A 24,191-nucleotide genomic window follows, 5' to 3' on the forward strand; every position below is an offset into this window, starting at 1 on the left:
CCAAACTTGAAGCCCAAATTCCAAATCCAACAGACGACATACGTGGGGCGTACTCCTACGGTACACAGGGCGTACACCGAGCCTCGTATTGACCCACATCGGGTTGTCTGACCAAGTACGCGGGCGTACTCTCCCTTACGCGGGGCATACCATCGCAAATCCAAAAGTCTTATTATGTGCTTAATGGCTTAAGCACTTAAACCCAAAGTACAGATTCATGGTACAAATGCACCTTAGAGTCATAAAGTCTCCAACTTTATGACTTTACATGTCTAAAAGTTCTTAATACAAAGTCTTAATCCATTAAGACCCTTTTCCAAATGCATGGAACACTTCTAGCCATTGGGACCTCATTTTTATGACTAAGGACCCTTCCAAGGGTCTGAAAGGATGACTTAAAACATCTAGGACATGTCATGCTCAAGATGGAGCATTTAGGACCAAAAAGAAACATAAAAAGACCCAAACATGAGATCTATCAAATAAACCATAAAGGTATAAACTTTATACCTTTAGATGGTGGAGAAGAGAGCCAAACTTCCATATCCAATCCTTGCTTCAAGCTTCTAAGCTTCTTGATGCACTTCTCCTTCCTTTAAAACATCCAGAACACACTTTAGAGCTCTCAGACTCACTCTAGGAGGCTAGGGTTTTACAATAATGGCTCTAAGATTTTGGAGGCTGATAAGGAAGGGATAAATGAGCCATAAAAATGCTTAAATACCCCCATAAACCCTAAAACTTAAGGTGTCCTTCAGACACGAGTAAGCCCAACATACTAGGGCACGCTCGAGTATGCTCAGCGTACCCACATGTACGCTTAGCGTACTCCTCCTGACCCTAAAATTACAAACTTGCCACTAGGGGCTTCCCATGACTACTTCCGTCCAATCTAAGGGCCAAAATAACATACATTAAAACCAAGGGAAAAATTTAGAAATACGTGAATTCTGAGGATGTTACATACGTTCCCATCAATGTAAAACTTTCGTTTTCAATCTACAGTCATAAGACAAGGTTTAGGACAAACCAAATCACATTTAGGTCTATTTCATGGACTGAACTTTGCTAATCTAAATTTGTTGCCTTCTGGCAACTCAAGTGCCTACCAATGCTTTCATGTTGTTAGTAGCTCACCAATATGGACTAGTGTACTTTCACTAACCAACACTCTTTTGCTTTTGCAGTTAATGTAGAGCATAAAACTCATAAGCATTGCCAATTCTAGCGGAAGTGCACATAAATATGAATATATCATTTTGAAAAACACAATAGGTTATTAACCTCAGGTTGTATGCTAGTGATAACTAAAAGGTTTTTTGTCGATAGACTCTTGTAACTATCAATATGATTCCCACTGACTTCTTGACATAAGATTTTTCTCTCAAGAAGCATTTATTGACGAAATAAAAAAAATATTCAAAAGTTCATGTGGATTCTCGACAAGAAAACACTTCATATAATAGGTCTCGGTTTATCCTCTATTTCTCGATTAACGAAAATATCACAACTCCAATTCAATATGTGCTAGAGTAAGAAAACATTTATACTCCACGTATTTCAAGATGTTATCAAACTTCTCAATATGAAATGAGTTTCAAGATATGATTTGTAGTTATTGGAGTATGACTCTAAAACTTGATTGGAACAAAGTATGACTCATCTATGATGGAACCATTTCCAACAATGTTCGATTCCTCTTCTTAGTCATACAATTGCACAAAGATATTATTAGAGGAGTCAACTGTGATACAATTTCACATTACTAAGATGATCATAAAACATAATACTAAAGCATTCTGTTTTCTTTTCAGATTGGAGAATCTTTTATCTTTCTACATGATAGATTCTTCTATTCGTTTTGTGTCTCTTCAAATCCTTTCAAAAGTATTATAATTATGCTTAATCTTATAAACATAATCATATTTACTGAAACATCGATAAATCGTGACAAATAGAGTTATTATCCATTGTGGTGGATTTGAATATTCCATATTACATGTACTAGATCCATTAGTCCTTCACTTACCTCACATAAGCGTGTGAACAATGAATTAAGTCATAATTTTTCAATGAACAAGATTCTCATATATTATACAATCTTACTTGTACAACACCAAGTATCTGTCTAGTTGGCGATGAGATTTCTTTTCATTTGGTTAATTATGATAGTACCACAAGCATGTTCTTGAAGAATCAATATCCACTATTAATATTGCTATTATTACAAACATAACAAAAACTTTTCATTAATGTCATTGCATGAAATATAAGATAAGACAACTGTATAAACCAAAAATTCAATTTTATTGCTAAAAAGAAAACTAGAACTTGTCCTTACAATGCATAAAATAAAAATTGGTATTTCTAGACATCTCCAAAGAGTGATATCAATCTATTAAATTATCCTAACTCCCTAGAAGTAGCTCCAAATTCTGACCATCGAACCATGCAACACATGTTCATATCTCATGATCATATTTAGCTCACTTTGCTCAAGCTTCCTTCTTTCTTTTAGACCCTACAATACCATCAAAACGTGATCGCCACATTACGTATGAAGAGTCTATGAGTAGGAAATTAAAATTGGAGTTAGATAGTGGATCTACCTGAAGTAAAGCCACATCAATTAACTTTTCCATCTTCGAGATCAATCAGTTACTTAGGGCAACTTCGTTTCCAATGTCCCTTCAATGGGCAGTATATCAAATGGACTGATTGGGATCAACATTTGGAACGATTTAAGAATGAGCCTTTCTCTTTACCATACGTTCAAACAATTTGACGTCGGTAGACCCCTTTCCATTAAGAAGAGAAACTATCTCTTGATCACAAATGTCACCATTGTCAATGTCCATGGAAAGTTTGGGATTAGACCCTATAGGTGTTTCTGCTCCAGTTGTGTTCTTAAACATTTCTGCTCCAGGAACTATCAACATCTCGATCAAATCAATTTGGGTCACATCGAGATTCCTTGTATGAAAGTTCTTAATGAACTAATCATATAACTCATGAATAGAAAGAAGAACCAAATCAATGGCTTACTCTATTAGGAATACGATACCTGTTCTTTCTAATTTGGCAATGTACGACTTCATTTTCAGAACGTGCGTACACACATAATTTCCATATTCATGTTTATATGTCAATAAGGAAAAAGTAGTATGGTATCTTTCAACATGAGGAAAACATGACGTTAAGAGAGTCACAAGAGGAGGAAGAAGAGTTGAAGAAAGATGATGTCCAGTTCCACCATTTCCTAAGGAAGGGGAAATGTTTTTCACATTGACTTGAATGTGGAAGACCATCTTTAGAAGAACGAGGAAAAACATTTCCAGAAGAACAAGGAATATCATTATTGTCTAAAAGTTGGGAGAAGAGAGAATTCAAGTTAGTTGATTTTAATCCTTAATTCTTAACCCATAACTTAAATTAGGGCTACGATCCATATTTTTGATTTGACCTTTGAAGAGGGATACCATAATCAAATTCGAATCTATTTTAGGTATGTAGAGTCATCTTACCAATTTCAATCACATGAAACTCCTAGATCTTTTGAGATTTATTGAATGTTATCAATGACATGTTTAATCTTGATTATGCTCTTACCAATTGTGAATGAGATGTCGAGGATCATAATTAAGATGTGAATAACCATGCAAACCCGCTTAACAACCTCATGGTCATTTATCATCTCAAATTGATGTTTCGGTTAACCACACATGCTCCATCAATAATGATAATTTTTGATTTTTCCATCACCTCAACTTTATAGTCTCAGATTAGTGTGCCAATTAACCATGCACGCTCCACTAACGACATATAAAAAGTGATGTGCGTTTTCATGGATTAGCATAAAATTCACATTTTCCCTAAAGTAATTGGAGTGAGATTTATAAAATGTTTAATTACTTTATAGTATCATACTTTTAAATGTTATGTCCTATCTAACTCATTCGGCTAACAGCCATCCACCATACAAGGAAGCAGTGGGTAAGAGTGGACACCCAATGATAGTCATTTTATAGGTCATTTCCTTATACCCCCTTAGAGTATGGCTTCATGAATGAGGCCTACTATTGATTTAACTGACTTGTTTATACATATAATATATTAAACTTTTAGTCATATATAATATAACATGTATTTTAAATCTTTTCAAAATACGAGCTTCAAATATTAATTATCTAGATTATCATATAATTAGTTAATAAATTGAAACATATAATGAATTTATAATTATCTTTTAATTACATTACAATTATATTAATTATTAGATTCATAAGGATAATTCAATTTAATATAACTAATTGTAAAAATTATTAAATAAGGACATCTCCTAATATTTAGGGCTTTATGGATTATCACACAAGACATTCAAAATTTAGAATCAAACAAAACTAATACAAGATAATTACCAAAAATAATACCATAAATCAGATTAGAAAATAATTACCGAAAAACAAGAAAATTGTTTGCTATGTCATGCCAGGAGCACTGCCACGTCGTGTAAAAAGGTTTTTGCGAAAAACAGGTTTTTCCAATTCATCTCATGTACAATCAATTTGTGACAAACCTAAGATCTGATATCATTGATAGGTTTTATAGGAAACAAAATTGTATAATGCGGAAAACAATTAACAATTAATAGGGTACATGCATCCTATAAAAAAGATCTATGGCATACACCTAGATAACAACATACAATGAACAATTAAATCTAGCATAACCCTAGTGTAATTCAAAATTACCAAGTACAAAGTTCCATACATTTTTATTTGTTGTGGTAAACAAACCACTTCAATTTCCTTGTAGTGTAGGTCTTGGAAAGCTTAGCACTAAAAGGATAATGTCTCTAATGGCTCACACCCAAACCAAGAACTAGAAGACAAGAGAATATTTTCGGCAAGAACATTCTCCAAGAATAAGATGTCTTCGATTTCTGTTTAATCTGTCTTCATAGTAGACAATGAGATTATTTATGATTGTTTTCTCCTAACTCGAATTTGCACTTCCAAGACAAAATAACACCATGAAAAACAAAGTTTAGTGTCCTCCCTCACTCCTTGTTATGTCGATTTTGACCATTTCAGCAAATACATTTTTTGTTTATTTTAGACTGACCTCGAATTTTGAAGATGAGTTTGCAGCTATTAAAGAGAAGATTTCATGTCTCAACCACCTTGCATTGCAAAATACTAGTAAAACCCTAGATCGTTCGGGTTTTGTCGCGAGGATTAAGGAGATGCGTCACGAACTTCCATTAATACATTAATCACTAATAAATTAACAAATTGGATCCCCAATAAACTTTCATGTCAATAATTACTTAAAATTGTCATTATGTGTAGTCAAAATGACTCTGATAGTAATAGTAATATTACCAACTCTTATGAACGTGAACATTATTTCCAACCATTGAAATCATTATGGATAATGTACTTTCTTTATCTGGTGTAATGTAGTTGGTATTGATATTGAATGAAATTTGTATTAACATTAAATCATTATAGATAAGTACAATTACAAACCCACGTATGAAAACTTTTCATTAATGATTGTCCCATATCGGATATCATATAAGCAAAATCTGAAGAAACTTATAAGGACCAAATATATATAAAAAAAACAATGACTTATTTTGCAATATATATATATATATATATATATATATATATATTAACTAAATATGTATAAACGAAACTTAAACTAAAATGATGTGTCATAGGTATATAAAAACAATAAAGATTAAACGTTCTCATAAATATACATTCATATATATATATATATATATATATATATATATATATATATATATATATATATATATATATCCTATCCTAATAAAACAGTACCAATTTGCTTACGTGTCAATTTCTCAGCCCTCCACCGGCTTCTTTTCCCGCTCAATTTTCTGATGTAATGTTCCTATTTTGCCCTTCTGATGCTTAAAAGTCATGTAGATTAGGACTAGGAAGTGAATCCGTCACTCAATATGCTTAATTTCAAATTTCAAAATGAAATCCTACACTATGGCACAAGATTGAAATTGATTAAGAGTTTCCAAATTTTTCGGAGAAATCAACTGTGTAATCACGAAAAATTTGTGATCTGATTAAGAATCCCAAGATTTGAGGAACGAAATTGAATGGTTGCGTTTTTGTTGGCATTTAAACCATATTAAATCTCGAATTTTGGGTTCAAACATTTAACACTCCCTGGTAATGTCTTTGTCTTTCTTCTTCTTCTTCTTCTTCTTCCACCATTGCTCCATCCGTCTGTTAGATTAAGATTGTTTGATGTATCACCAATAGATATTATGGAACAAATCATTAGAAGTTTGGGTGGATTTTGAAGAGGATATTTCCAAACGTCGACTACTGCTTCGATTTTGGGGAGGGTATTTCCAAGAAGTCGCCTTCATGAGTGACTTTGATTGATTCGATTTTGAGTTTCTATGATTTATGTTGTAGAGAAGGAGATCGAAACTGGAACATGAAAGTCATCGAGAGGGACCAAGGTTGCCAGCAGAAGGAACGAAGAGCGAAATGAGAGAATGAGGAGGGTTGCCAATGCAAGGTAATTAAACTTTGAATTAATAGCGAATTTAACTTTATTTTTTATGAAGATCATAGGAAAACCTTCTAATAGACATGCATTTTAAGTCCCGGTTAAGTGTAGTTATGATTAAGTTAGCATGTTTGAAGATGCACACCACGTGCTTGATGAAATGATTGAAAGAATTGGTTAGTGTAGTTATGATTAATTTGATTTCTTGATTTTCTTTGGGCTATAAAGAAATCGAAAAAAATGATATTTTCATCAGCTACTCAAGCTCAAGGTGATAGTAAATTCTTATTTCCCTTTTGTTAATAAACTTGAGATCGCAAACAAGGATCCGAAATCAATTCCTTTAAAGTAAATTTTTAATCATATTTATTTTTATTGAATTCTTAGGTTTCATTTATATTTAGAACCATATATAACATTTGGGCTGCATTTGACTAAGGAACACTACATCTCTCTTTCGGAGTAATCAATATTCCTGCTTTTTTTTGTATGTGTGTGTGTGTTTAAATTTTTGGTAGATTGAACCCAATGTGGGAAATGAGGTGTGTTTATTTTCACAGGTTTGATGAAGATTTTACATGTAAAGTTTCCATCTGCTTTTTATTATAGATCATTCACAGTTTGAGGTGGCATAATTTTTTTTTATTAATGTATGCATGTAAATATATGTATGTACATGTATGTATTTAGCTGTGTGTATGTGACTGTATGACTATGTATGTATGTGTTTTATTTGCTTTAATTAGTGTCTTTTTTGTTTGGCTAAATACCAGAAATAACGTTGTACTTTGTTGCTTTGGTTTAATGGCATTTAGAATGAAAGTGCAAAGCTTATAATCAATGTAAGATGTTGTACATTTATTTATGAATTTTCTGGACTAGGTAAAAATCGAGTATATTTCTTGGCTGTTAGTAATTTTTTGGTTGTTTCATAGTGCATATAGTCATATTTCATGATTTTTTTTTTGTGAAAATAACGTAGATTTTTGCAAAAAACGAGATCATTTTGTGATATGGTATCTCTATTTTTTGTAACTTTTGTGATTAACTCAGAATTGAGTTATTCACCACAAAAGAAACCTTAACCAATTGCTACTCTTTGTGTAAAAATAGCCTTTTTAAATAAGCATAATTATCAACATTTTAAGAGATTTTTTTTCTTGTCCGTGGAAACAATATTTGAGTAAAAGTAGTGCCAATCCATGGAAACATTTTAAGCATCAATTTATCACAAAATATAAGAATTCCAAAGTCGACTTAGCAGCAATTGTTTGTAGCATTTTTGATCCAACACAAAGCATGAAAGATTTATCAGATGTAAAATGACAATTCTACCCCTATTTGTATACATGTTTTAATAAACTTTTATTATATTTATGTTTCAATATCGTGTTTTTTGTTTCATCAAATGCCTAGCAGTACATTACTATTTACGTTTTGATTGGTTAGATGAACTATGACAATCTGCAAAAAGCTTCTACAACTAACCAACCGCTTTCAGGTATATCTAATTTGAGTTTTCTCCTTTTTTCATATATTTGTTTAATAATTTATAAAACCATTATCTTTGATTTAATATATGATGTTTCGTCAGAAAAGAATCTATTGGGCTTAATGATATTTTTACAACTTTATCAAATATTAGTACATTACCTGGTAAATGGTATTCTGAAAAACCTGTGTATGTTGTTGAAAAGTTACAGTGTAGGACCCATGGTTAAGATGGAGTTGCAATTCGTGTTTCAGGATTTTTTTTTTTTTTTTTTTTTTTTTTTTTTTTTTTTTTTTTTTTTTTTTGCATTTTCAGTCCCAAAATATAGTCGTACCCAATATTAGGCCTAAAAGTATATGTTGGTTTTGGATTTTGCTCGATTTCATTATTTAAGTGTAATACTTCTATGCATTGATAATGCTTTTTCTATTTTCCATTAAATTGCAGCTAAACGAGTTTATTAGGTTTGTTTTCATTTATTACAAGAACCTATGACTATGGTTGGAGCAAGAATATAAAGGAATGGTATAATTTTAGGATTAGTGCAATTCAATTATAAAATGGTATTTTATTCCTTTTATGGATTACAATTTTGGTGTAAAAAATTATAATCCTATTTGTGTCACTTTTGATATTGATCGCAAATTCGTTTGGCATAATAAAAATTCTAATCATATTGCTTTAAGATGTTTAAGATTCGTTTTAAATGAAATGTTTTGTATATCGCATTTCACTACTTAAAAACCATTTTTATTTTAAATAATAATTTTCTTAAACTACTATTTCCTTTTAACCGGTCAAGTAAGCATCTCTTTCTCATGTTTATGGTTATTTGACTACATCACTTTATAAATGAGTGCACTTTTTTTAAATATGCTATGTTTTTTTCTTAACTGTGGTTTCCATGGGTTTAACTCATTTGTTTATTATAACATTCTACTTTAACTTTTCCTATTACAACATTGTACTTTGTAAAATATCTTCCAAATATAAAGGTGTTGATTTTGTAATTAGAATGGTAAAATGTCGTGATAAGAAAGTAGAATGTTATAATAAATAAATAAGTCAAAGTATGTTTCTATTTTTTGCATTTATCCTTATAAGTTTTGGTTAAATACAAGAAAATATACACTTTCACTTTTCTGTTTGCTATAATATCCCAATTCTTCTGCAATTTCTGTGTGCTGTGAAGTACGATCTCATCTTCTTCTACTTGATGTTCATAAATTTGATATTAGCAATGGTATTATAGATTGAAATGAAAGTATGATATTATAATAAAAAAGAAAATGTTAAATTGTTATGGTTGATGATATCACCGATTACCAAACATGTAATTTTTTTTTTTGCAAAACAAACTTATTCTTTTTATACTTACAACAAATTAGGAATGCTAATTTATTTAAGCTTTAGAGAATACAATATTTTTAACTATCCAGAAATCGATTTCAAAATCTTAAGAACCGATTTAACAAATTTCAGTTTTAGTATTTCCAAAAGCCGGTTAAAATACAAAACTAACATCAAGACAAACTTTCTTAGTTAGAAGTGTCAATTATTTTCTCTTCTATTTATTGTGTTTTTTTGGTAACCAATTAATTTTGATCAACAATGTAACCTAACGATTAATCATTACATTTTAGAATTCTGAATAGTTTTTTTTCAACCGTGGTTTCAACCACGGGTTTAAACCTAGTATATATATATATATATATATATATATATATATATATATATATATATATATATATATATATATATATATATATATATATATATATATATATATATACTAGCCGTTACCCGCGCACAGCGGCGGGGACAAATAGCTTCTTTCAACGATATTTTTTTTTTTTTTAAAATGTTATGTTCCAAAAGAAAGTTCATGTCGTGGGTGAGAGGAAGGGCAGTAGTCGTGATAGTGGTTAGTTGAAGGCGGAAGGAGGCAGAGCGGCTGTGGTGGTGGTGGTTATACTGTCTTGGTTACTGGTTAGGGTTCTTCGAGAGAGTGTGCGTATATTTCTTACTTTGAAGGGATTACGAAGATAGATATTATGAGATGGCTTGTTACCAATGTGAGAGAAGAGATCCTCTATAAATTGTTGATATTGACCGCTTCAAATGGCTAAAGTGTTGAGATTGACGGGTTCAATTTGCAAATGAATTCTTCTATTAATTTGATACCAGATTTTTAAGGGATAAATGATAGGGTTAAAGTTTTAATATTATTATATTATAAATGAATTGTACTTCAAGCTTAATAGTTTGGACGTCTTAAAAAAATAATATTATTATATTCAATTTATTTATAGAAATAGTTAGATTTAATATAAATAATTTACTCGATTTATTATAAATAATATACAAGTCAATATGAGATCATTATCTTAAACTTAAATCCTGTGATTGGTTGCGACAGGTCACAGCGATCTCTGATTGGTACGTATCTTTCACGCGGTCTGTCTTTGGTGAGAGATACTAAATTAGGAATAACTAGTTAACGATTGGAATAGACACTTTCTTTGAAAGCTTTTAATCTTGCAGTACGTTGTGCATCTCTACTTGTACGTCTCTCTCTCTAAAATTTCCCAGATCCGTCTGTTTCTCTCTCTAGATTCTTCGAGTTCTTATATACACCAGATCGCTGATTGTCGAGATTAGAAGTTGTTGAAGCTTGGTTTAGTGTTTTCTTGAAGAAATCAGGGTTAAAAATGGCGCAAGCTGTGGAGGATTGGTACAAACAGATGCCTATTATCACTCGTTCGTATCTCACAGCTGCAATTGTTACCACAATCGGTTGTTCTCTTGAGGTATTTTTTTCTTTCGATTTCTTATAGCTTATCGAAATGGTTAAATGATGGTGTTGATGAGTTCAAAAGGGTTTGGTTGTTTGTTTATTTTTATCTGTAATATAAGATAGAACATGTGAATTTTCCCCAATTGTATTATTTGATTATGTAAATGGATCAAAGACGAAGAATCCAGGCCTATTTGGTTCCAATAATTTGAATCTTTCACATTTTGGTGAAAGGGATCGGTAGCGTGAAATTGAAGGGTTCGATGGTATGCTTGATTTCCCAATTGGATTGTTTAAGATAAATTCGGTTTGTGGTTGCTATTGTGCATTGAATTAAAGATTTGAATTACATTAAAAACTAAAAGGGCTCCTTTGAAGGATTGATTCCCATTCATGTTGTTTGTTTTTCCAAAATTAAACAATTTTGTTATCTCCCACTGCTTTCTGGGCGTCTGTATAGGGTAAAGAATCTCATGTACTGTTTCTTTATAGGTTTATTCAGCTAGTACTATAAAGTGGTTATTGTGACTCAAAAAACCATAATCATATTCAGTTGAGGGTAGTAAACTAGTGATTAAACCTGATTATTTATTATATTTTGCAGATCATTTCGCCTTATAACTTGTACTTGAATCCCAGACTTGTTGTTAAGCAGTATCAAATCTGGCGATTGATCACCAATTTCCTCTATTTTCGCAAGATGGGTAAGCATTCTTACACCTAATTTTGACATTTCAAGCCAAAATCATCATATAGAAACTTATATTGGCTTTACAAAATGTTTTATCTTTCATTTTCTTGGAATAAAGTAATGATTAACATCTTTGTTTGACAGATTTGGACTTTCTGTTTCACATGTTCTTTCTTGCTCGATACTGCAAACTTCTAGAAGAAAATTCTTTCAGAGGAAAGACTGCTGATTTCTTTTATATGCTCTTATTTGGTGCAACTGTTTTGACCACTATTGTACTTGTTGGAGGGATGATACCTTACGTGTCAGAATCTTTCGCCAAAATAATCTTCTTGAGCAATTCACTGACTTTTATGATGGTAATTACTTAATTTCTTTATATATATACAAATGATTTAAAACATTCCAAGGCTAATTGAAACAAAATAAAAACATATATTTATTCATTTATTTGCATATCATAGCATCCTATTTTCATTTTATTGAGTTAACAATAAACCCATTTTATTCTACTTCTAATTTAAAATGTCTTGATTTTCTTCCCTTTCTTTTTGTTTGTAGGTTTATGTTTGGAGCAAGCAAAACCCATTCATTCATATGAGCTTCTTGGGTCTCTTTACCTTCACAGCAGCTTACTTACCATGGGTGAGTTCTTGTTGATTTGTACATCTATAATATCTCTTAAATTCATCATTGCATGCTAATTTATTAAATGTAAAATAGAGAAAAGTTGTATAAATATATGACATCTTTCTTGCTTTTGCAGGTTTTACTCGGCTTCTCTGTTCTTGTTGGAGCTAGTGCTTGGGTCGATCTACTTGTAAGTTTTTTTACTTTTTACTATTTATTGTAAATCTTTCATATACTTATGTGGTATTCCTCTAAAAAACATATTACTTCATAAGTTATTTTTGTAGTTTATGGAATATGGGTTTTTATTTATTTATTTATTAAAGTGCTAAAGCGTTGTACGATAAAGTAAAAGATGTATGTTTAAAGTAAAGTGTTGTACAACACACTAAGACTGTTTACTGTCTGTTGTCTGTCTGTCTGAATCAGGGAATGATTGCTGGCCACGCCTACTATTTTCTAGAAGATGTGTATCCAAAAATGACGGGACGCCGACCTTTAAAAACGCCGTCGTTCATCAAGACTCTATTTGCTGACGAGGCGGTTGTGGTAGTACGGCCTCAAGAAGTGAGATTTGCAGCGCCGCCGGTTGAAGAAATGAGAAGATGATCAAGCAAGATATTAAATGTTTTTTTTTTTTTCTTTTTTCTAGAGGTGCGATGGTAATATGTTAGCTTTATACTTCTCAAATTGCACATAACTTGATGTTTTGTAAGCTGTTTGTGTAAAGAAGAAATATTGAGATTTAGTAGTAGTATATTCCTATTATTCTTTTTGAATTTTCTTTATTTTCTGGATTTAGTGTGAAAAAAAAATTAGGTCATAGATTAAATCTGGTAAGATAAGCTATATATTAGAGTCTTTATATAATCAAAAGAGTAACTTAATAGAGAAGGTTAGGTAAATGAGGGCTTTTCACTCACAGATTTATCCTTATTCAATTGTGTTTTGTGTTTCTTTTAGCAGGTTTTATAATGGATAAAAACAGGTTTATGTCTAAACATCAAAACGTGTTATGTTAACGCATCAAAACATTTTTTGGTTAATTTTTTTGATTTTGTATTAAATATAAATACACAAACTATCATTAATACAATAATCGATTTGTAATACCATTCATCGGGGTTATTTCTGAAACAAAATTTCTGAGTTAGCAATTTGAACATTTTGTTGATGGGACGAATTACGTAGGGTAACAACGTATTTGGTCTTTTTTACTAATAGAAATAATATATTTTGTTTCTAATTATAATAACATATTGTAGTTTGGTTAACAACATATATGAAAGACGCTGTATTTTGGCCCTTTGTGCAGTTTAAACATTGTTTTATTTTGGTTAATGGAAACCATCTTTTTTTTTAAAAAAAAAAAATTACATTTCAACCGTTGTGGCCCCCTATTAAAAAAAAAATGTTTTTCATTGCACGGTTTTCATGTTTTCTTCATTTTGCATAGGGGACTAAAAGTGACACTATAAAGTTGGATACCATTTTGGTGCAAAAGAACGACATAACACCAAATTTAGTGTTATAATGTTCCTTTACACCAAAGTAGTGTAAAAAATTGAGTGGGATTGGAAATGAACTTACACCATTTTACTGTTTTAGAGTGAAAAATGAGATATGGACTAGGAGTGGAGATGCCCTCAAATCGGTAAATGAGAAGCCATTCCAAAAAAAAAAAAAAAAAAAAAATGCTATTTCATAAAGTAAATATTCTGCCATATTTAGTTAAATATAAAAAGCAATGTCTACGTTAACATCTGGTAAACCTAAATATTATATGCGATGTAGGTGTTAAATTGTTATTTATCACATGACCCTCTATGCTAATTCATAGAGGGTCACAACTGTAATTTATTTGAAACAGGTGTGGGTTTTATTGTTCAGAATAAATTTAACTATTATACTTATTATAACGTAAAAATAAAACTAAAATATAACAAAACTAAGATCACCATAGTTATAGTCAAATTTGTCTAACATTACTCATTCTGACATTTATCAAAACAAGCCAGAAACCAAATGGAATGACACCATTTTTTGTTCCAAATATTCAATCCACAAATCCTCCATGAAGAAATCGATCAAAACATTTCCCCAATCAACTGTTAATTCTACATCAATAATCAAGATAGCATCATAAATCTGCAAATCTTGGATCCAATATTCATCAAACACTAAATTGATCATAAACTTTTATGTCAAATGGTTAACGAATAGGCTGGTATTGTGCAGATACTCTCTTGGGAGGCAACTTTCTGAGAATGTAGAGCACAAGACCCGAGGGGAGAATCTCAACTAGCTGTTCACATCCAAAAATATATATATAAATAAATAAGTCACAAGTATGCAAAAATAATTTTTTTTTTTTTTTTTTTTAAAAAATGTACAAAAAGTGAAGTACCATGTAGAAAATCAAGTTTAGAACCGGATGATCGAGTACATCTAATGAAGCTTGTGAATCAAAAGCAGATAAAACATCCTGCAATTCACCAAAATCAAGTTCAAATACATAAGGGTGTTTTAGACATTTGATTGATAGTCAAACACTTTCATATCAAGTCAAAATTTCCAAGTAAATAAATTCATACTCTAAAAAGATAGATTAAATCTTACCACAAAGCATCTTATAAGAAAACATGTAAAGCATATTCCTGTCACGGATCCAACCTGCAACATTTAGCGCTAATTAGATAATCGGTTGATTAAAGCTAGGGGTAGTTAGGTAATTTCACATTTATCTCAATAATCACGGACCTCATGAAGCTTCTTTTGTCTCCCTTTAGATTCAATAGGAAACTTTCGTAGCATGACAAATAACCTAAAAACAATTAATACAACAATTTAAGAAAGTGGGAAGAAAAAAAGTGCAAAATTCAAGTTTCAGCCAAAAGGTTCTAGAAAGTCTTACTTTCCTCCATATGTCAGAAAGCCTATGGATGCCATAAGGGATACAGCTGCACAATAAATATAAAATAAGATGCCATAAGGGTATTTTAGACATTTGAAAACTAGTCAAGCAATTCGGTCATACATTAAAATTTTCATGGCATGGAGGGAGACAGGGAGTACTTGTACTTTCCCTTTTCTTTTTTAAAAAAAGATTGTCTTTTCTTAACTTTGTATTTAATCATATGTTGAAAAAACCAAAAATGTTTTATTTTTTAATATTTCCTTCTGAATCTAAAGTCTTTTTTACCTGCAACAAATATTTTTCCAAGGAATCGCACCATGCTGCTATCATCCAACCAAAGGTATATCCAAAGACAACCCTGAAGCAAAAAACTTGTCTCAAATCAATATTCAATAACTGATTTAAAAAATATATTTTCAAAAAAGATGGCAAATTTGTAATAAGTCAGGACTTATTGGGCAAGAATATATGTAGCTTACTTGTATCAAGTAAACTCCTGCATTCACCGATACATAAACAATCCTGAGTTTATCCGTTGGTAAACTTTTAGCCTATTCATCATACAAGAAAAACTATAAGATGTAAAGATGGATAATAATAATAAATAAATATATAAATAAATAAATATGATCAAAGATGGGTAGGTGGATATTTTACTTACCTGGTGATATATCTCAGCCCAAAATAGGACAAGAAGAGTATATGTTGAGAAAAATAGTAGACCAGGAATTTCCAATAGCATCCAAATGCAAACCTAATAAGATTTTTTTTATTTTTAAATTATATGTTTGTAACAGAAATGACATGAGGCCCCTTGAGGCATGTTTACAAAACATGACAGGTTATACTGTGTTTGACATACATTGGACTGACATCTTGTCAATGGGACAAAAATTGAAATTATCTGTCCGACCCAAAAAGGTGAGACAAAGACTCATTCCCCATCTCTTGTCTATGTAAAAGACGTAAATGCCCTCGTTGTCCTCGTATAGATTCTCCATTTTGTCTTGAATTTTTTGTATGTTCTTTGAAAAAGTAATGTGAAAGTGTATACTCACCTTGGGATGCAAAGCAAACACTTGTAAATGAAACCCAAAGACAATGGAACGAACTGCAAAAATCCAAGAGATGTATATTTGTTACTACAAACTTATTAAGAAAAAATTATTTAATTAATGATTAATGTAATACCTCCATTAACAATGAAATTCATGAGGTGGAAAACTTTTTGTGTTGTCCAACCATACTCAGGTACCCTTAGTTCAATCCTAATTAACTGAATCTGCAATTATATAGAGCCATAGTTGAAGTTGAAAGAAATGATAACCCATTAAGGATTTAGTAGATTTTTCAAAGTATAGTGTCCTAATAAGATAATTAGCTGCTTAAATCGAAGGATATGCATGTCAATTCCACATGTTTCTAAATAATCAACTTTATCTAATTGTTTTTGACCTAAATAATAGAAAGACAATAGTCGTAATCACTTTTCCCCAAACACTCAAAATTGATTATTGCGACTATCAGATAATATCATAAGAGCACCTCATTTCAACAATTTCTAAAATATAAACTCGTCAAATGAAAACCCCAAGTTTTAGGTAAACCTAATTTAGGGGAGTTACAATAGCCAAATCGAGATTCAAGTACAAGTTCCGTTGAATATTGATGATTTGTCTAATCAACCACATGTTAATGAGCTTAAATAAGTGTGCGTTTGTGTGTATGAAATGAAGAAATAGCTTACAAGAGCAATGACGGAAACGAGGCCATACGAAGCAGAAAGAGCGAAAAAGATTCCATCTTGCCACTTTCTTGATTCGTTTATCGATTCCCACCAATCTGCGGATGACCACAGATCAATCATCTTCATCGATGACGACGACGCGATGCCCACTGGCATTCTCGTCATTTCTCACCCAAATTAACCCACAATCACGCCCCTTTTGATTGATCGATTGCCCCACGCAATCTTGATTGCAGTTTGAAACTGAAACTGAAATTACTGGTTTTTCTGGCTCATCGAATGAAGAAATAAGCTGATGGAAATTGGGGAGAGAGGGAGAATCTTGGAGTTGTTTTTTGTTTATGTTCGTGCAATGCCCCCCATTGATTGATTGACCTCGGGATGCACAAAAAGCAAATAAAGAAAGTAAAAAAGTGCAAGAAAGAAAAATCAAACATGAAGTTAATCGTAGTGAAAGAAGATTGTAGAGGGGAAAGAGAAATCTACAAGTTACTTCCACTTTTTTATGAAAATATGATTTTAATTTTTTCATTTTAGATTCATTTTCTTTTAATCTAACTTATTTTATTTTATTTTATTTTGAAAAGGCGAAGTATTATAAAACCACTACCAAATGGAAAAAGCAGGACAAGAAGACAACAAAAACCGACTTACACAATGCTGAAAGGATTACAAATCCAAGCAGCCAAATTACAGAATCAAATTTGCCACTATACATAATCCAACTAAAAACCAAAGTAATAATATTATCCGTCAGTTTAGTCGGAGAAGATCGAATCTTCTTGAAGAGGAAGTCATTCCTAGCCTTCCAAACCTCCCACAGCACATCATATGCAATAACAAAAAGAATTTTGTGCTTTTCAGGCAATGGCCTGGTTGGCGACAAAATTTATGAATTCGCTAACAGAGACGAGCTGATGAGCCGAAATGTCACACCATTTGAAAATCCACGCCAACACAACATTAACAAAATCACAGCCAACAAGAATGTGGTTCGTATCCTCAGACCCGCATGGGCAGAACTGGCAGTTCACGGTAATATTTTTGAAACCTCTACGAGAAAGGGCAACCATTGAGGGGATACGGCCCCAACAAGCCCTCCACACGAAACAAATAGTTTTAAGGGGAACGAGACGCATCCAAATAACTAGGCTTTGCTTCAGGGAAGTTAGGAAAGAGTCAAACAGACGTCTGAGGTCCTGCACATGAAACTTGCCATCACTAGACAGAAGGGAGATCTAGTTGTCCGCCTAAGATGAAAGAGAAAGTTGATTAATGATCTTAGTAATGCAATTAAGTTCTACGAGCTCCTTGTGGCTGCTGGTATGTTTAGACCAAGACCACTTTGATCCCCCATCATCCATCCGCTCGTTAATGAAGGACGATTTTTTTCTGGTCCAAGGAGAAACGGTTTGGAAATCTGTCACAGAAGGATTATTCACCTTGCTAATTGTCAAGCCAGAACAAAGTATTAGATCCGGTCACTATTTTGAAAGAGAAAACAGATGATAAATCTATCCCTAAACCATACAACCCGACCATCAAATTCATAATATGTAGCCAGACACCCAAGATCATTTTCTTAGCTAGGGAGTAATCAGTTTCCTATGAAGACTATAGGTACCACATATGACTTTCCTCCACAACGCGTTTTGATCATTTTGTACCTCCATATCCATTTGAGGAGAAAGGCCCAGTTACTAGCTTTAAGGGATCCGATGCAAAGCCCTCCGTCTTCCTTAAAACTGATGGCAACATCCCACACAACCTAATGGATTTTATTCCTCTCCTCCCTGCCTTCCCATAAGAAGTTTCTCCACATTTTCTCAAGACTTTTGTAACCACAGTTGGGGCTTTTAAAAGAGAGAAGAAGAAAAGTGGGAGATTGCCTAGAACAAGTTTGATCAAAGTTAAACGACCCCCGAAATATGAAGTTCTAGATTTCCAAGACGATAATTTTCTTTGAACTCTCTCCATGATAGGCTGTCATTTTCGTTTAAGTGCCATGTTAGCGCCTACCGGGACTCCCAAATAGTTGAAAGGAAGAGAATCTGCATGACACCCGATAATTCTCGCACACCTTGAAATTTCATTTCCTGACACACCAATACCATAAACTTTCATTTTATGGAAGTTTGCCTTTAAACTGGAGGAAGCACGAAAACATCTCAGAATGCGTGCAAGGTGTAACGCCCGTAGATCCGGGCTAGTCAAATTAGAGGTAATAGGGGTCAAAAATAACTTTTTGACAAAAGATTATTTAGAATAAATAATCTTAACCAAGTTGTAGAATATGTCTCAAGGGTTCCGTACATATAAAGAACGCCGAAATCTGAGTTATAACGAAAAATTATGGCCCGTCGAAGTTTTACGGTAAAACCGGCACGACACCGGGAGACTTAAATAGTGAATTTTTGATAAAGTAATTTTTAGCCTTAGTGATCTAAACAAAAGTTGTAGTATACATTAAACGAGAGAACATACAAAAAAAGAACGCCAAAATCTGACTTCGTATGAGGAAGCTATGAATTTTCTAAGATTTGGCCTAGCAGTGCACGGCCGGAAACTCGAATTTTAGTTCAAGCGGTTTTTGGATTACGCGACCTAAATGAGAGTTGAAGATCTCATTAATAGGATCTCAAGGATAAAAAGACACACGGAAACGGAGTTCGTATGTAGAAGTTATGAATTTTACGCGGACATTTAACAGTATAATCTCCTTCTACTATTAAATTTAAGATCGGTCGAGAATTAGTCGACGGAGTCTAAATGAAAGTTGTACATCTTGTTTTTACCTACGTGTGGATATAAATAACATTGAAAATGGAGCTCGTATGCGAAAGTTACGTGGTTTAGAAGTCGGCAGGGTGCTGCTGCAAAAAGGGGTGACGTGGCTGAATATAGGTCAAGGCTTTCTTCCCAAGGCAAGCCACCAGAAGGTGACATGTGGCATGGACTCGACAAGTAGAGCTATTTTTCTAGCCTATAAATAGAGGTTTCGGGGTCCCTTATTCTTCACACCATTCCAACCTCTTCTTTCTCTATCAAAACTCTCTCTCTAGCTCCCCCCCCCCCCCCCCCCCCGAGCCTAGGTAAACCCCCTAGCACCTGAAGGAAGCCTCGAGGCTCCCGAAAGCCCCTAGAAAAGAGCCTTTTGGCTCAGGAATGCTACTCCAGCGAAACCCGGTTTTGAGAAAAACCCGCTGTAAGTGAGTTACGTCTAACCTATCTTTAGTATAGCTTATGATTCAATATAGTAATGCTATTAGGACCTTATAATAAATACTTGAGCTATTATTATGGGTTATATAAGTATTGTTTAATGCTTATATAATAGTAATAATATCTAAACTATTAATTAGTCTCGGTGAATAATAGACTAAACTCTAGTTGTAATGATACTAGGTTTTGTTAAAGGAAAAATTGTGTTAAGAGTAACGAAGTACTATCCGAGTGTCGAGTCACCACCTTTTCAAGTGAGTGCATAGTCCATTTCATGAACATGATTTTAATACAAGTATTGATTGAATTATTAATTATACGTTTATGTGCGAGTTAATTGATGTTGCTTGAAATACGTGTTAAAGAGCATACCTGATTATATATGATGATTTAGGATAAAGAGTAATCCTAAATTAATTATGAGGAATATTGGGTAGTATTTTCTATGGGTACGAGTGAGTTATACTCAGAGAATAGAGCTTTAGTATATGCCATTGATCCGGGATCATGGATTAGACATTGTCATTGTCCCTAGTCCGAGAGTATGGATTGGACATAGTCAACTGTCATTAATCTGGGAGTATAGATTAAGACATAGTCAGTTGTCCTTAGTCCGGGAGTATGGATTAAGACATAGTTAGTCGTCCTCGGTCCGGGAGTATGGATAGGACATAGTTATTCTTCGTTAATCGGTGAGACAGGAGTTACACATAGGCATTTATCCTTAATCCGAGAGTATGGAATGGGCACATTTATTGATCCGAGAGCATGGATTAAATCCGAGAGTATGGATTCAGTAGGAGGTAAAATTTAAGGTCTGAGAGTATGGATAGTGTCGTTGAGAGGATCGACGGGGTGGGGTAAGAGTTGCTTATATATATGGTGAAATTGTATATTTTATGCGTTCTAAATTATATATATGATACAACATTGTGGGATTGAAATCCCTATGTACTCACCAGGTTTCCCAACCTGACCCACTCAGTCTATTTATATCACATGTGTTGATATGAAGTCACATTACACTGAGAGGTTAAGGAGATATAAATCACTAGTGATAATGAATGTAAGTTCTGTTTATGCTTATGTTTATGTATTAACGATGACATCTCAAATGTTTAAAAATGAATAAAAATACTTTTCTTCGGAAATGCCTTGATAACTTGTTTATCATGTTTTACTGGGAACACATTTCACAACATTTTTATTAAAAGAGGTATTCTGATTTTTATAAATCATAAACAAAATCGGTCTTTTTCTAGCTGTGAAAATAAGGTTGTTACAGTTGGTATCAAAGCATTAGTTTAAGCAAACTAGGAATATGAATTTATTACTAGACTTAAACTTAGATTGCTAGGCGATGATTGTGAGGAATGTCTCTAGTAAATTTAGGTAATATGTTTGAATAGAAACAAGCACTAGCTTATCTTAGGGAAAATGCCTAACATGCTTCTATGTGCTAAATGATTTTTGATATGCATTATGTGATCGGATCTATGGTTAATTGCCGATCGAATCTAGAAATTTTATGTGCTCCTTTTTTCTAAACATTTGAATTACGGTAGTAGAACTGATATGTAACTTTTCAGAGTGATAAGGAGATTTACACATCGATCGTAAATAAAATCTTTCTTATCTAAATTCTCGTCGCTACACACCGAATTTTTAAATTGGTGAACAAATCGAAATGGAAAGAACCCGCAGTGGAGTCGGGAACGCGAATGGAAACAGGAATCAACCACCAGTGATTGAGCAAATACCTGTTGTAGTAGCCGCTCCTGAGCCAATCACGATAGCCGAAGTACAAGCGTTGATCCAGATGATTTTGGATTGTCAAATGGAGGAAACAAGGCATTTACTTCAACACAATCGAGAGGAACTTACGGTGTCTATTGAACAACCCGAGTTGAACGAAGGGCAGTCTGAGGAGGGGAACTACAGCAGGACCGTTGGTCAAGCTGATCCGCCAGTGATTAGGAGGAACAATCAAGATGCCATAGTCAAGAGGAATGGATACATGTACAAAGATTTTCTGACTTGCAAGCCATCAACCTTCATCAGGAAGGAAGATCCAATCGGAGTTATGGATTGGATCTCATAGATGGAGTTGGCTTTTATGACGTGTGGTTGTAGAGGCAAACTACAAACCACATTTGCAGTGCGCCAGTTCAGAGGAGGCGCGGTTCGTTGGTGGAACACTCTAGGGAAGACTTTAAGCCCCAATGAGCCCCTAAAACTGACGTGGATGTTTTTGGTACAGTTCAAATGCAAGTACTGCTCAGCCCAAAACTTGCTCGAGCTAGAGAACTAATTCCTAACTTTGAAGAAAGGAAGCATGTCCATCGATGAATACACCAACAACTTCACGAACAAAATGGAGTTTGCTTTGTGCTTTGTCCCTGACGAGCTGACAAAAGTCGAAAAGTACGCAAAGGGACTTCCCTTGGAGTATGCGGCATCAGTATGTCAGGCACCTACTCTAGAGGCAACTATCTGGGCTGCCAAGTCTGTTGAAGAAATGATCAAGGGAAGAGCCGCCAACAAGGTTGAAATTGGTGATAAGATAAAGTTTGAAGGATCCACAAGGACCGACGAGAAGAGAAAATTCTCAAAGTTTAGGGAAGGAGCACAATGGTGTGACAAGTGCAGAAGGAAGCACATTGGGAGATGCTCTAAAGAAATGACCTGCTTGAAATGCGGGAAGACCAGTCATTATGCCAACGAATGCACCACCAAGAGAGAAGTCTACTTTAAGTGTGGTGAGGAAGGACACTTCAAGCAAGACTACCCAATGAAAGAAGAAGTCACAAAGACAAATGTACCACCAAAGCCGAAGGCAAGAGCACTTCGTATGATCCTTGACGAAGAAGATGACAATGCAAGGAATCAGGAATGAGAACTGATATCCGAAGATCAAGTTATAAAGTAGTCATGTGGTTAGTATCAGGAGGTGTAGCCTATTAGAGGCATAGTCTAGGGTGAACTTGAACACCTATGTAATCGTTTCAAGGAATAATATAAAACCTTCATTTTGTTGTTCGGTGTGTTAAGATGTTATTTGATTTTCTTGTATGGTGACTTGGAAAACTGCGATACAATACTTGTGATGAGTATGAGTAGGTGTGAATGGTGGTAGAGGCCTATACTACCGGAATCACAAGACTCACACTTGGATCAGGGAAAGTCACAAGGTTACCAAGAAGCTAGTAATCAATTTCGTTTTATTCAAGTATGTCGTTACCATCGTTACAGTAATGATTAAGAAGATGATTGTTGTTTCGACCCTAGTGGTCATATCAAATTGAGTATCACTAAGATGAGTATGTTACGTGGTTCAGAGAACCAAGTTCGATGTAGCATCTGACTTAAGCCAGAAGATTGAAGTAAAAGATAATCAAAGCGGTCAACAGAAGTATCGCGCTAGTTAAAGAAGTTGGTAGCTAAAAATTCTACATGTTAAAATGTTATTATATCACATTAGAAAATGAAGGAAAGCATATTCCATTCCAGAATTTGACTCTAAGAAACCTGAGTCTGAGCGTTGCAACATACGATGAGAGTTCATTAGAACGTGGCCCATCGGCCAGTCGTCGAAATCAAATAAACTTATCTTATGTTTGTTAAGAAGAAGAAGTAGTCTCTGATAAAGAGCGAGTTTGTGACATGGAGGTCATGATTGAATGTATAACAAGACATAGAGAACGGGTGCAAGATCAAGCAATGCTTGCAGTCAAGAAGACCAGGAGTTAGATACGTATTCAAAGAAACATAGAAGTTATGATTATTACCTAGGATGAAGAGATAACGTATGGAGTCATTATACTGCCCTGTTTCGTTGATGATTCTGGGACGTAATCATCCTAAGGAGGAGATAACTGTAACGCCTGTAGATCCGAGCTAGTCAAATTAGAATAAATAATCTTAACCAAATTTTAGAATATGTCTCAAGGGTTCCGTACATATAAAGAACGCTGAAATCTGAGTTATAACGAAGAAATTATGGCCCGTCGAAGTTTTACGGCAAAACCGGCACGACACCAGGTGACGTAAATAGTGAATTTTTGATAAAGTAGTTTTTAGCCTTAGTGATAACAAAATTTGTAATATACGTTAAACCGAGAACAT

General features: G+C 33.5%; 2 protein-coding genes across 2 annotated transcripts; one reads left to right on the forward strand and one right to left on the reverse strand.

The window, feature by feature from the left end:
• The first annotated feature begins 10,570 nt into the window (after positions 1–10,570).
• Positions 10,571–12,948, forward strand: DER2.1 (DERLIN-2.1). Its single transcript, XM_078965395.1, has 6 exons — positions 10,571–10,872; positions 11,464–11,563; positions 11,695–11,909; positions 12,112–12,195; positions 12,317–12,370; positions 12,610–12,948. Exons 1-6 carry the CDS (start codon positions 10,774–10,776, stop codon positions 12,787–12,789), a joined length of 732 nt encoding a protein of 243 aa, XP_078821521.1. The 5' UTR covers positions 10,571–10,773; the 3' UTR covers positions 12,790–12,948.
• Positions 12,949–14,198: 1,250 nt separating this feature from the next.
• LOC145004904 (tobamovirus multiplication protein 1-like) lies at positions 14,199–17,205 on the reverse strand. The gene is made up of 11 exons (XM_078963929.1): positions 16,845–17,205; positions 16,289–16,379; positions 16,156–16,208; positions 15,759–15,851; positions 15,577–15,648; positions 15,383–15,455; positions 15,095–15,140; positions 14,941–15,004; positions 14,800–14,853; positions 14,588–14,665; positions 14,199–14,485 (listed from the first exon to the last, which is right to left on the reverse strand). Exons 1-11 carry the CDS (start codon positions 17,007–17,009, stop codon positions 14,393–14,395), a joined length of 882 nt encoding a protein of 293 aa, XP_078820055.1. The 5' UTR covers positions 17,010–17,205; the 3' UTR covers positions 14,199–14,392.
• Between the last annotated feature and the right edge of the window lie 6,986 nt (positions 17,206–24,191).

Source organism: Lactuca saligna, chromosome 7 (assembly GCF_052625555.1).
Source record: "Lactuca saligna cultivar CGN05327 chromosome 7, ASM5262555v1, whole genome shotgun sequence".
Taxonomy (NCBI): Eukaryota; Viridiplantae; Streptophyta; class Magnoliopsida; order Asterales; family Asteraceae; genus Lactuca; species Lactuca saligna.

Coding starts and splice junctions, on each gene's coding strand:
- DER2.1 (XM_078965395.1), top strand. CDS start 10,774: ATGGCGCAAGCTGTGGAGGATTGGTACAAACAGATGCCTATTATCACT. Junction 12,196..12,316: donor CAGCAGCTTACTTACCATGG/GTGAGTTCTTGT, acceptor TTGCTTTTGCAG/GTTTTACTCGGCTTCTCTGT. Junction 12,371..12,609: donor GTGCTTGGGTCGATCTACTT/GTAAGTTTTTTT, acceptor TGTCTGAATCAG/GGAATGATTGCTGGCCACGC.
- LOC145004904 (XM_078963929.1), bottom strand. CDS start 17,009: ATGACGAGAATGCCAGTGGGCATCGCGTCGTCGTCATCGATGAAGATG. Junction 15,852..16,155: donor TGTTTGCTTTGCATCCCAAG/GTGAGTATACAC, acceptor AAATCTTATTAG/GTTTGCATTTGGATGCTATT. Junction 14,486..14,587: donor TAAACTTGATTTTCTACATG/GTACTTCACTTT, acceptor GGATGTGAACAG/CTAGTTGAGATTCTCCCCTC.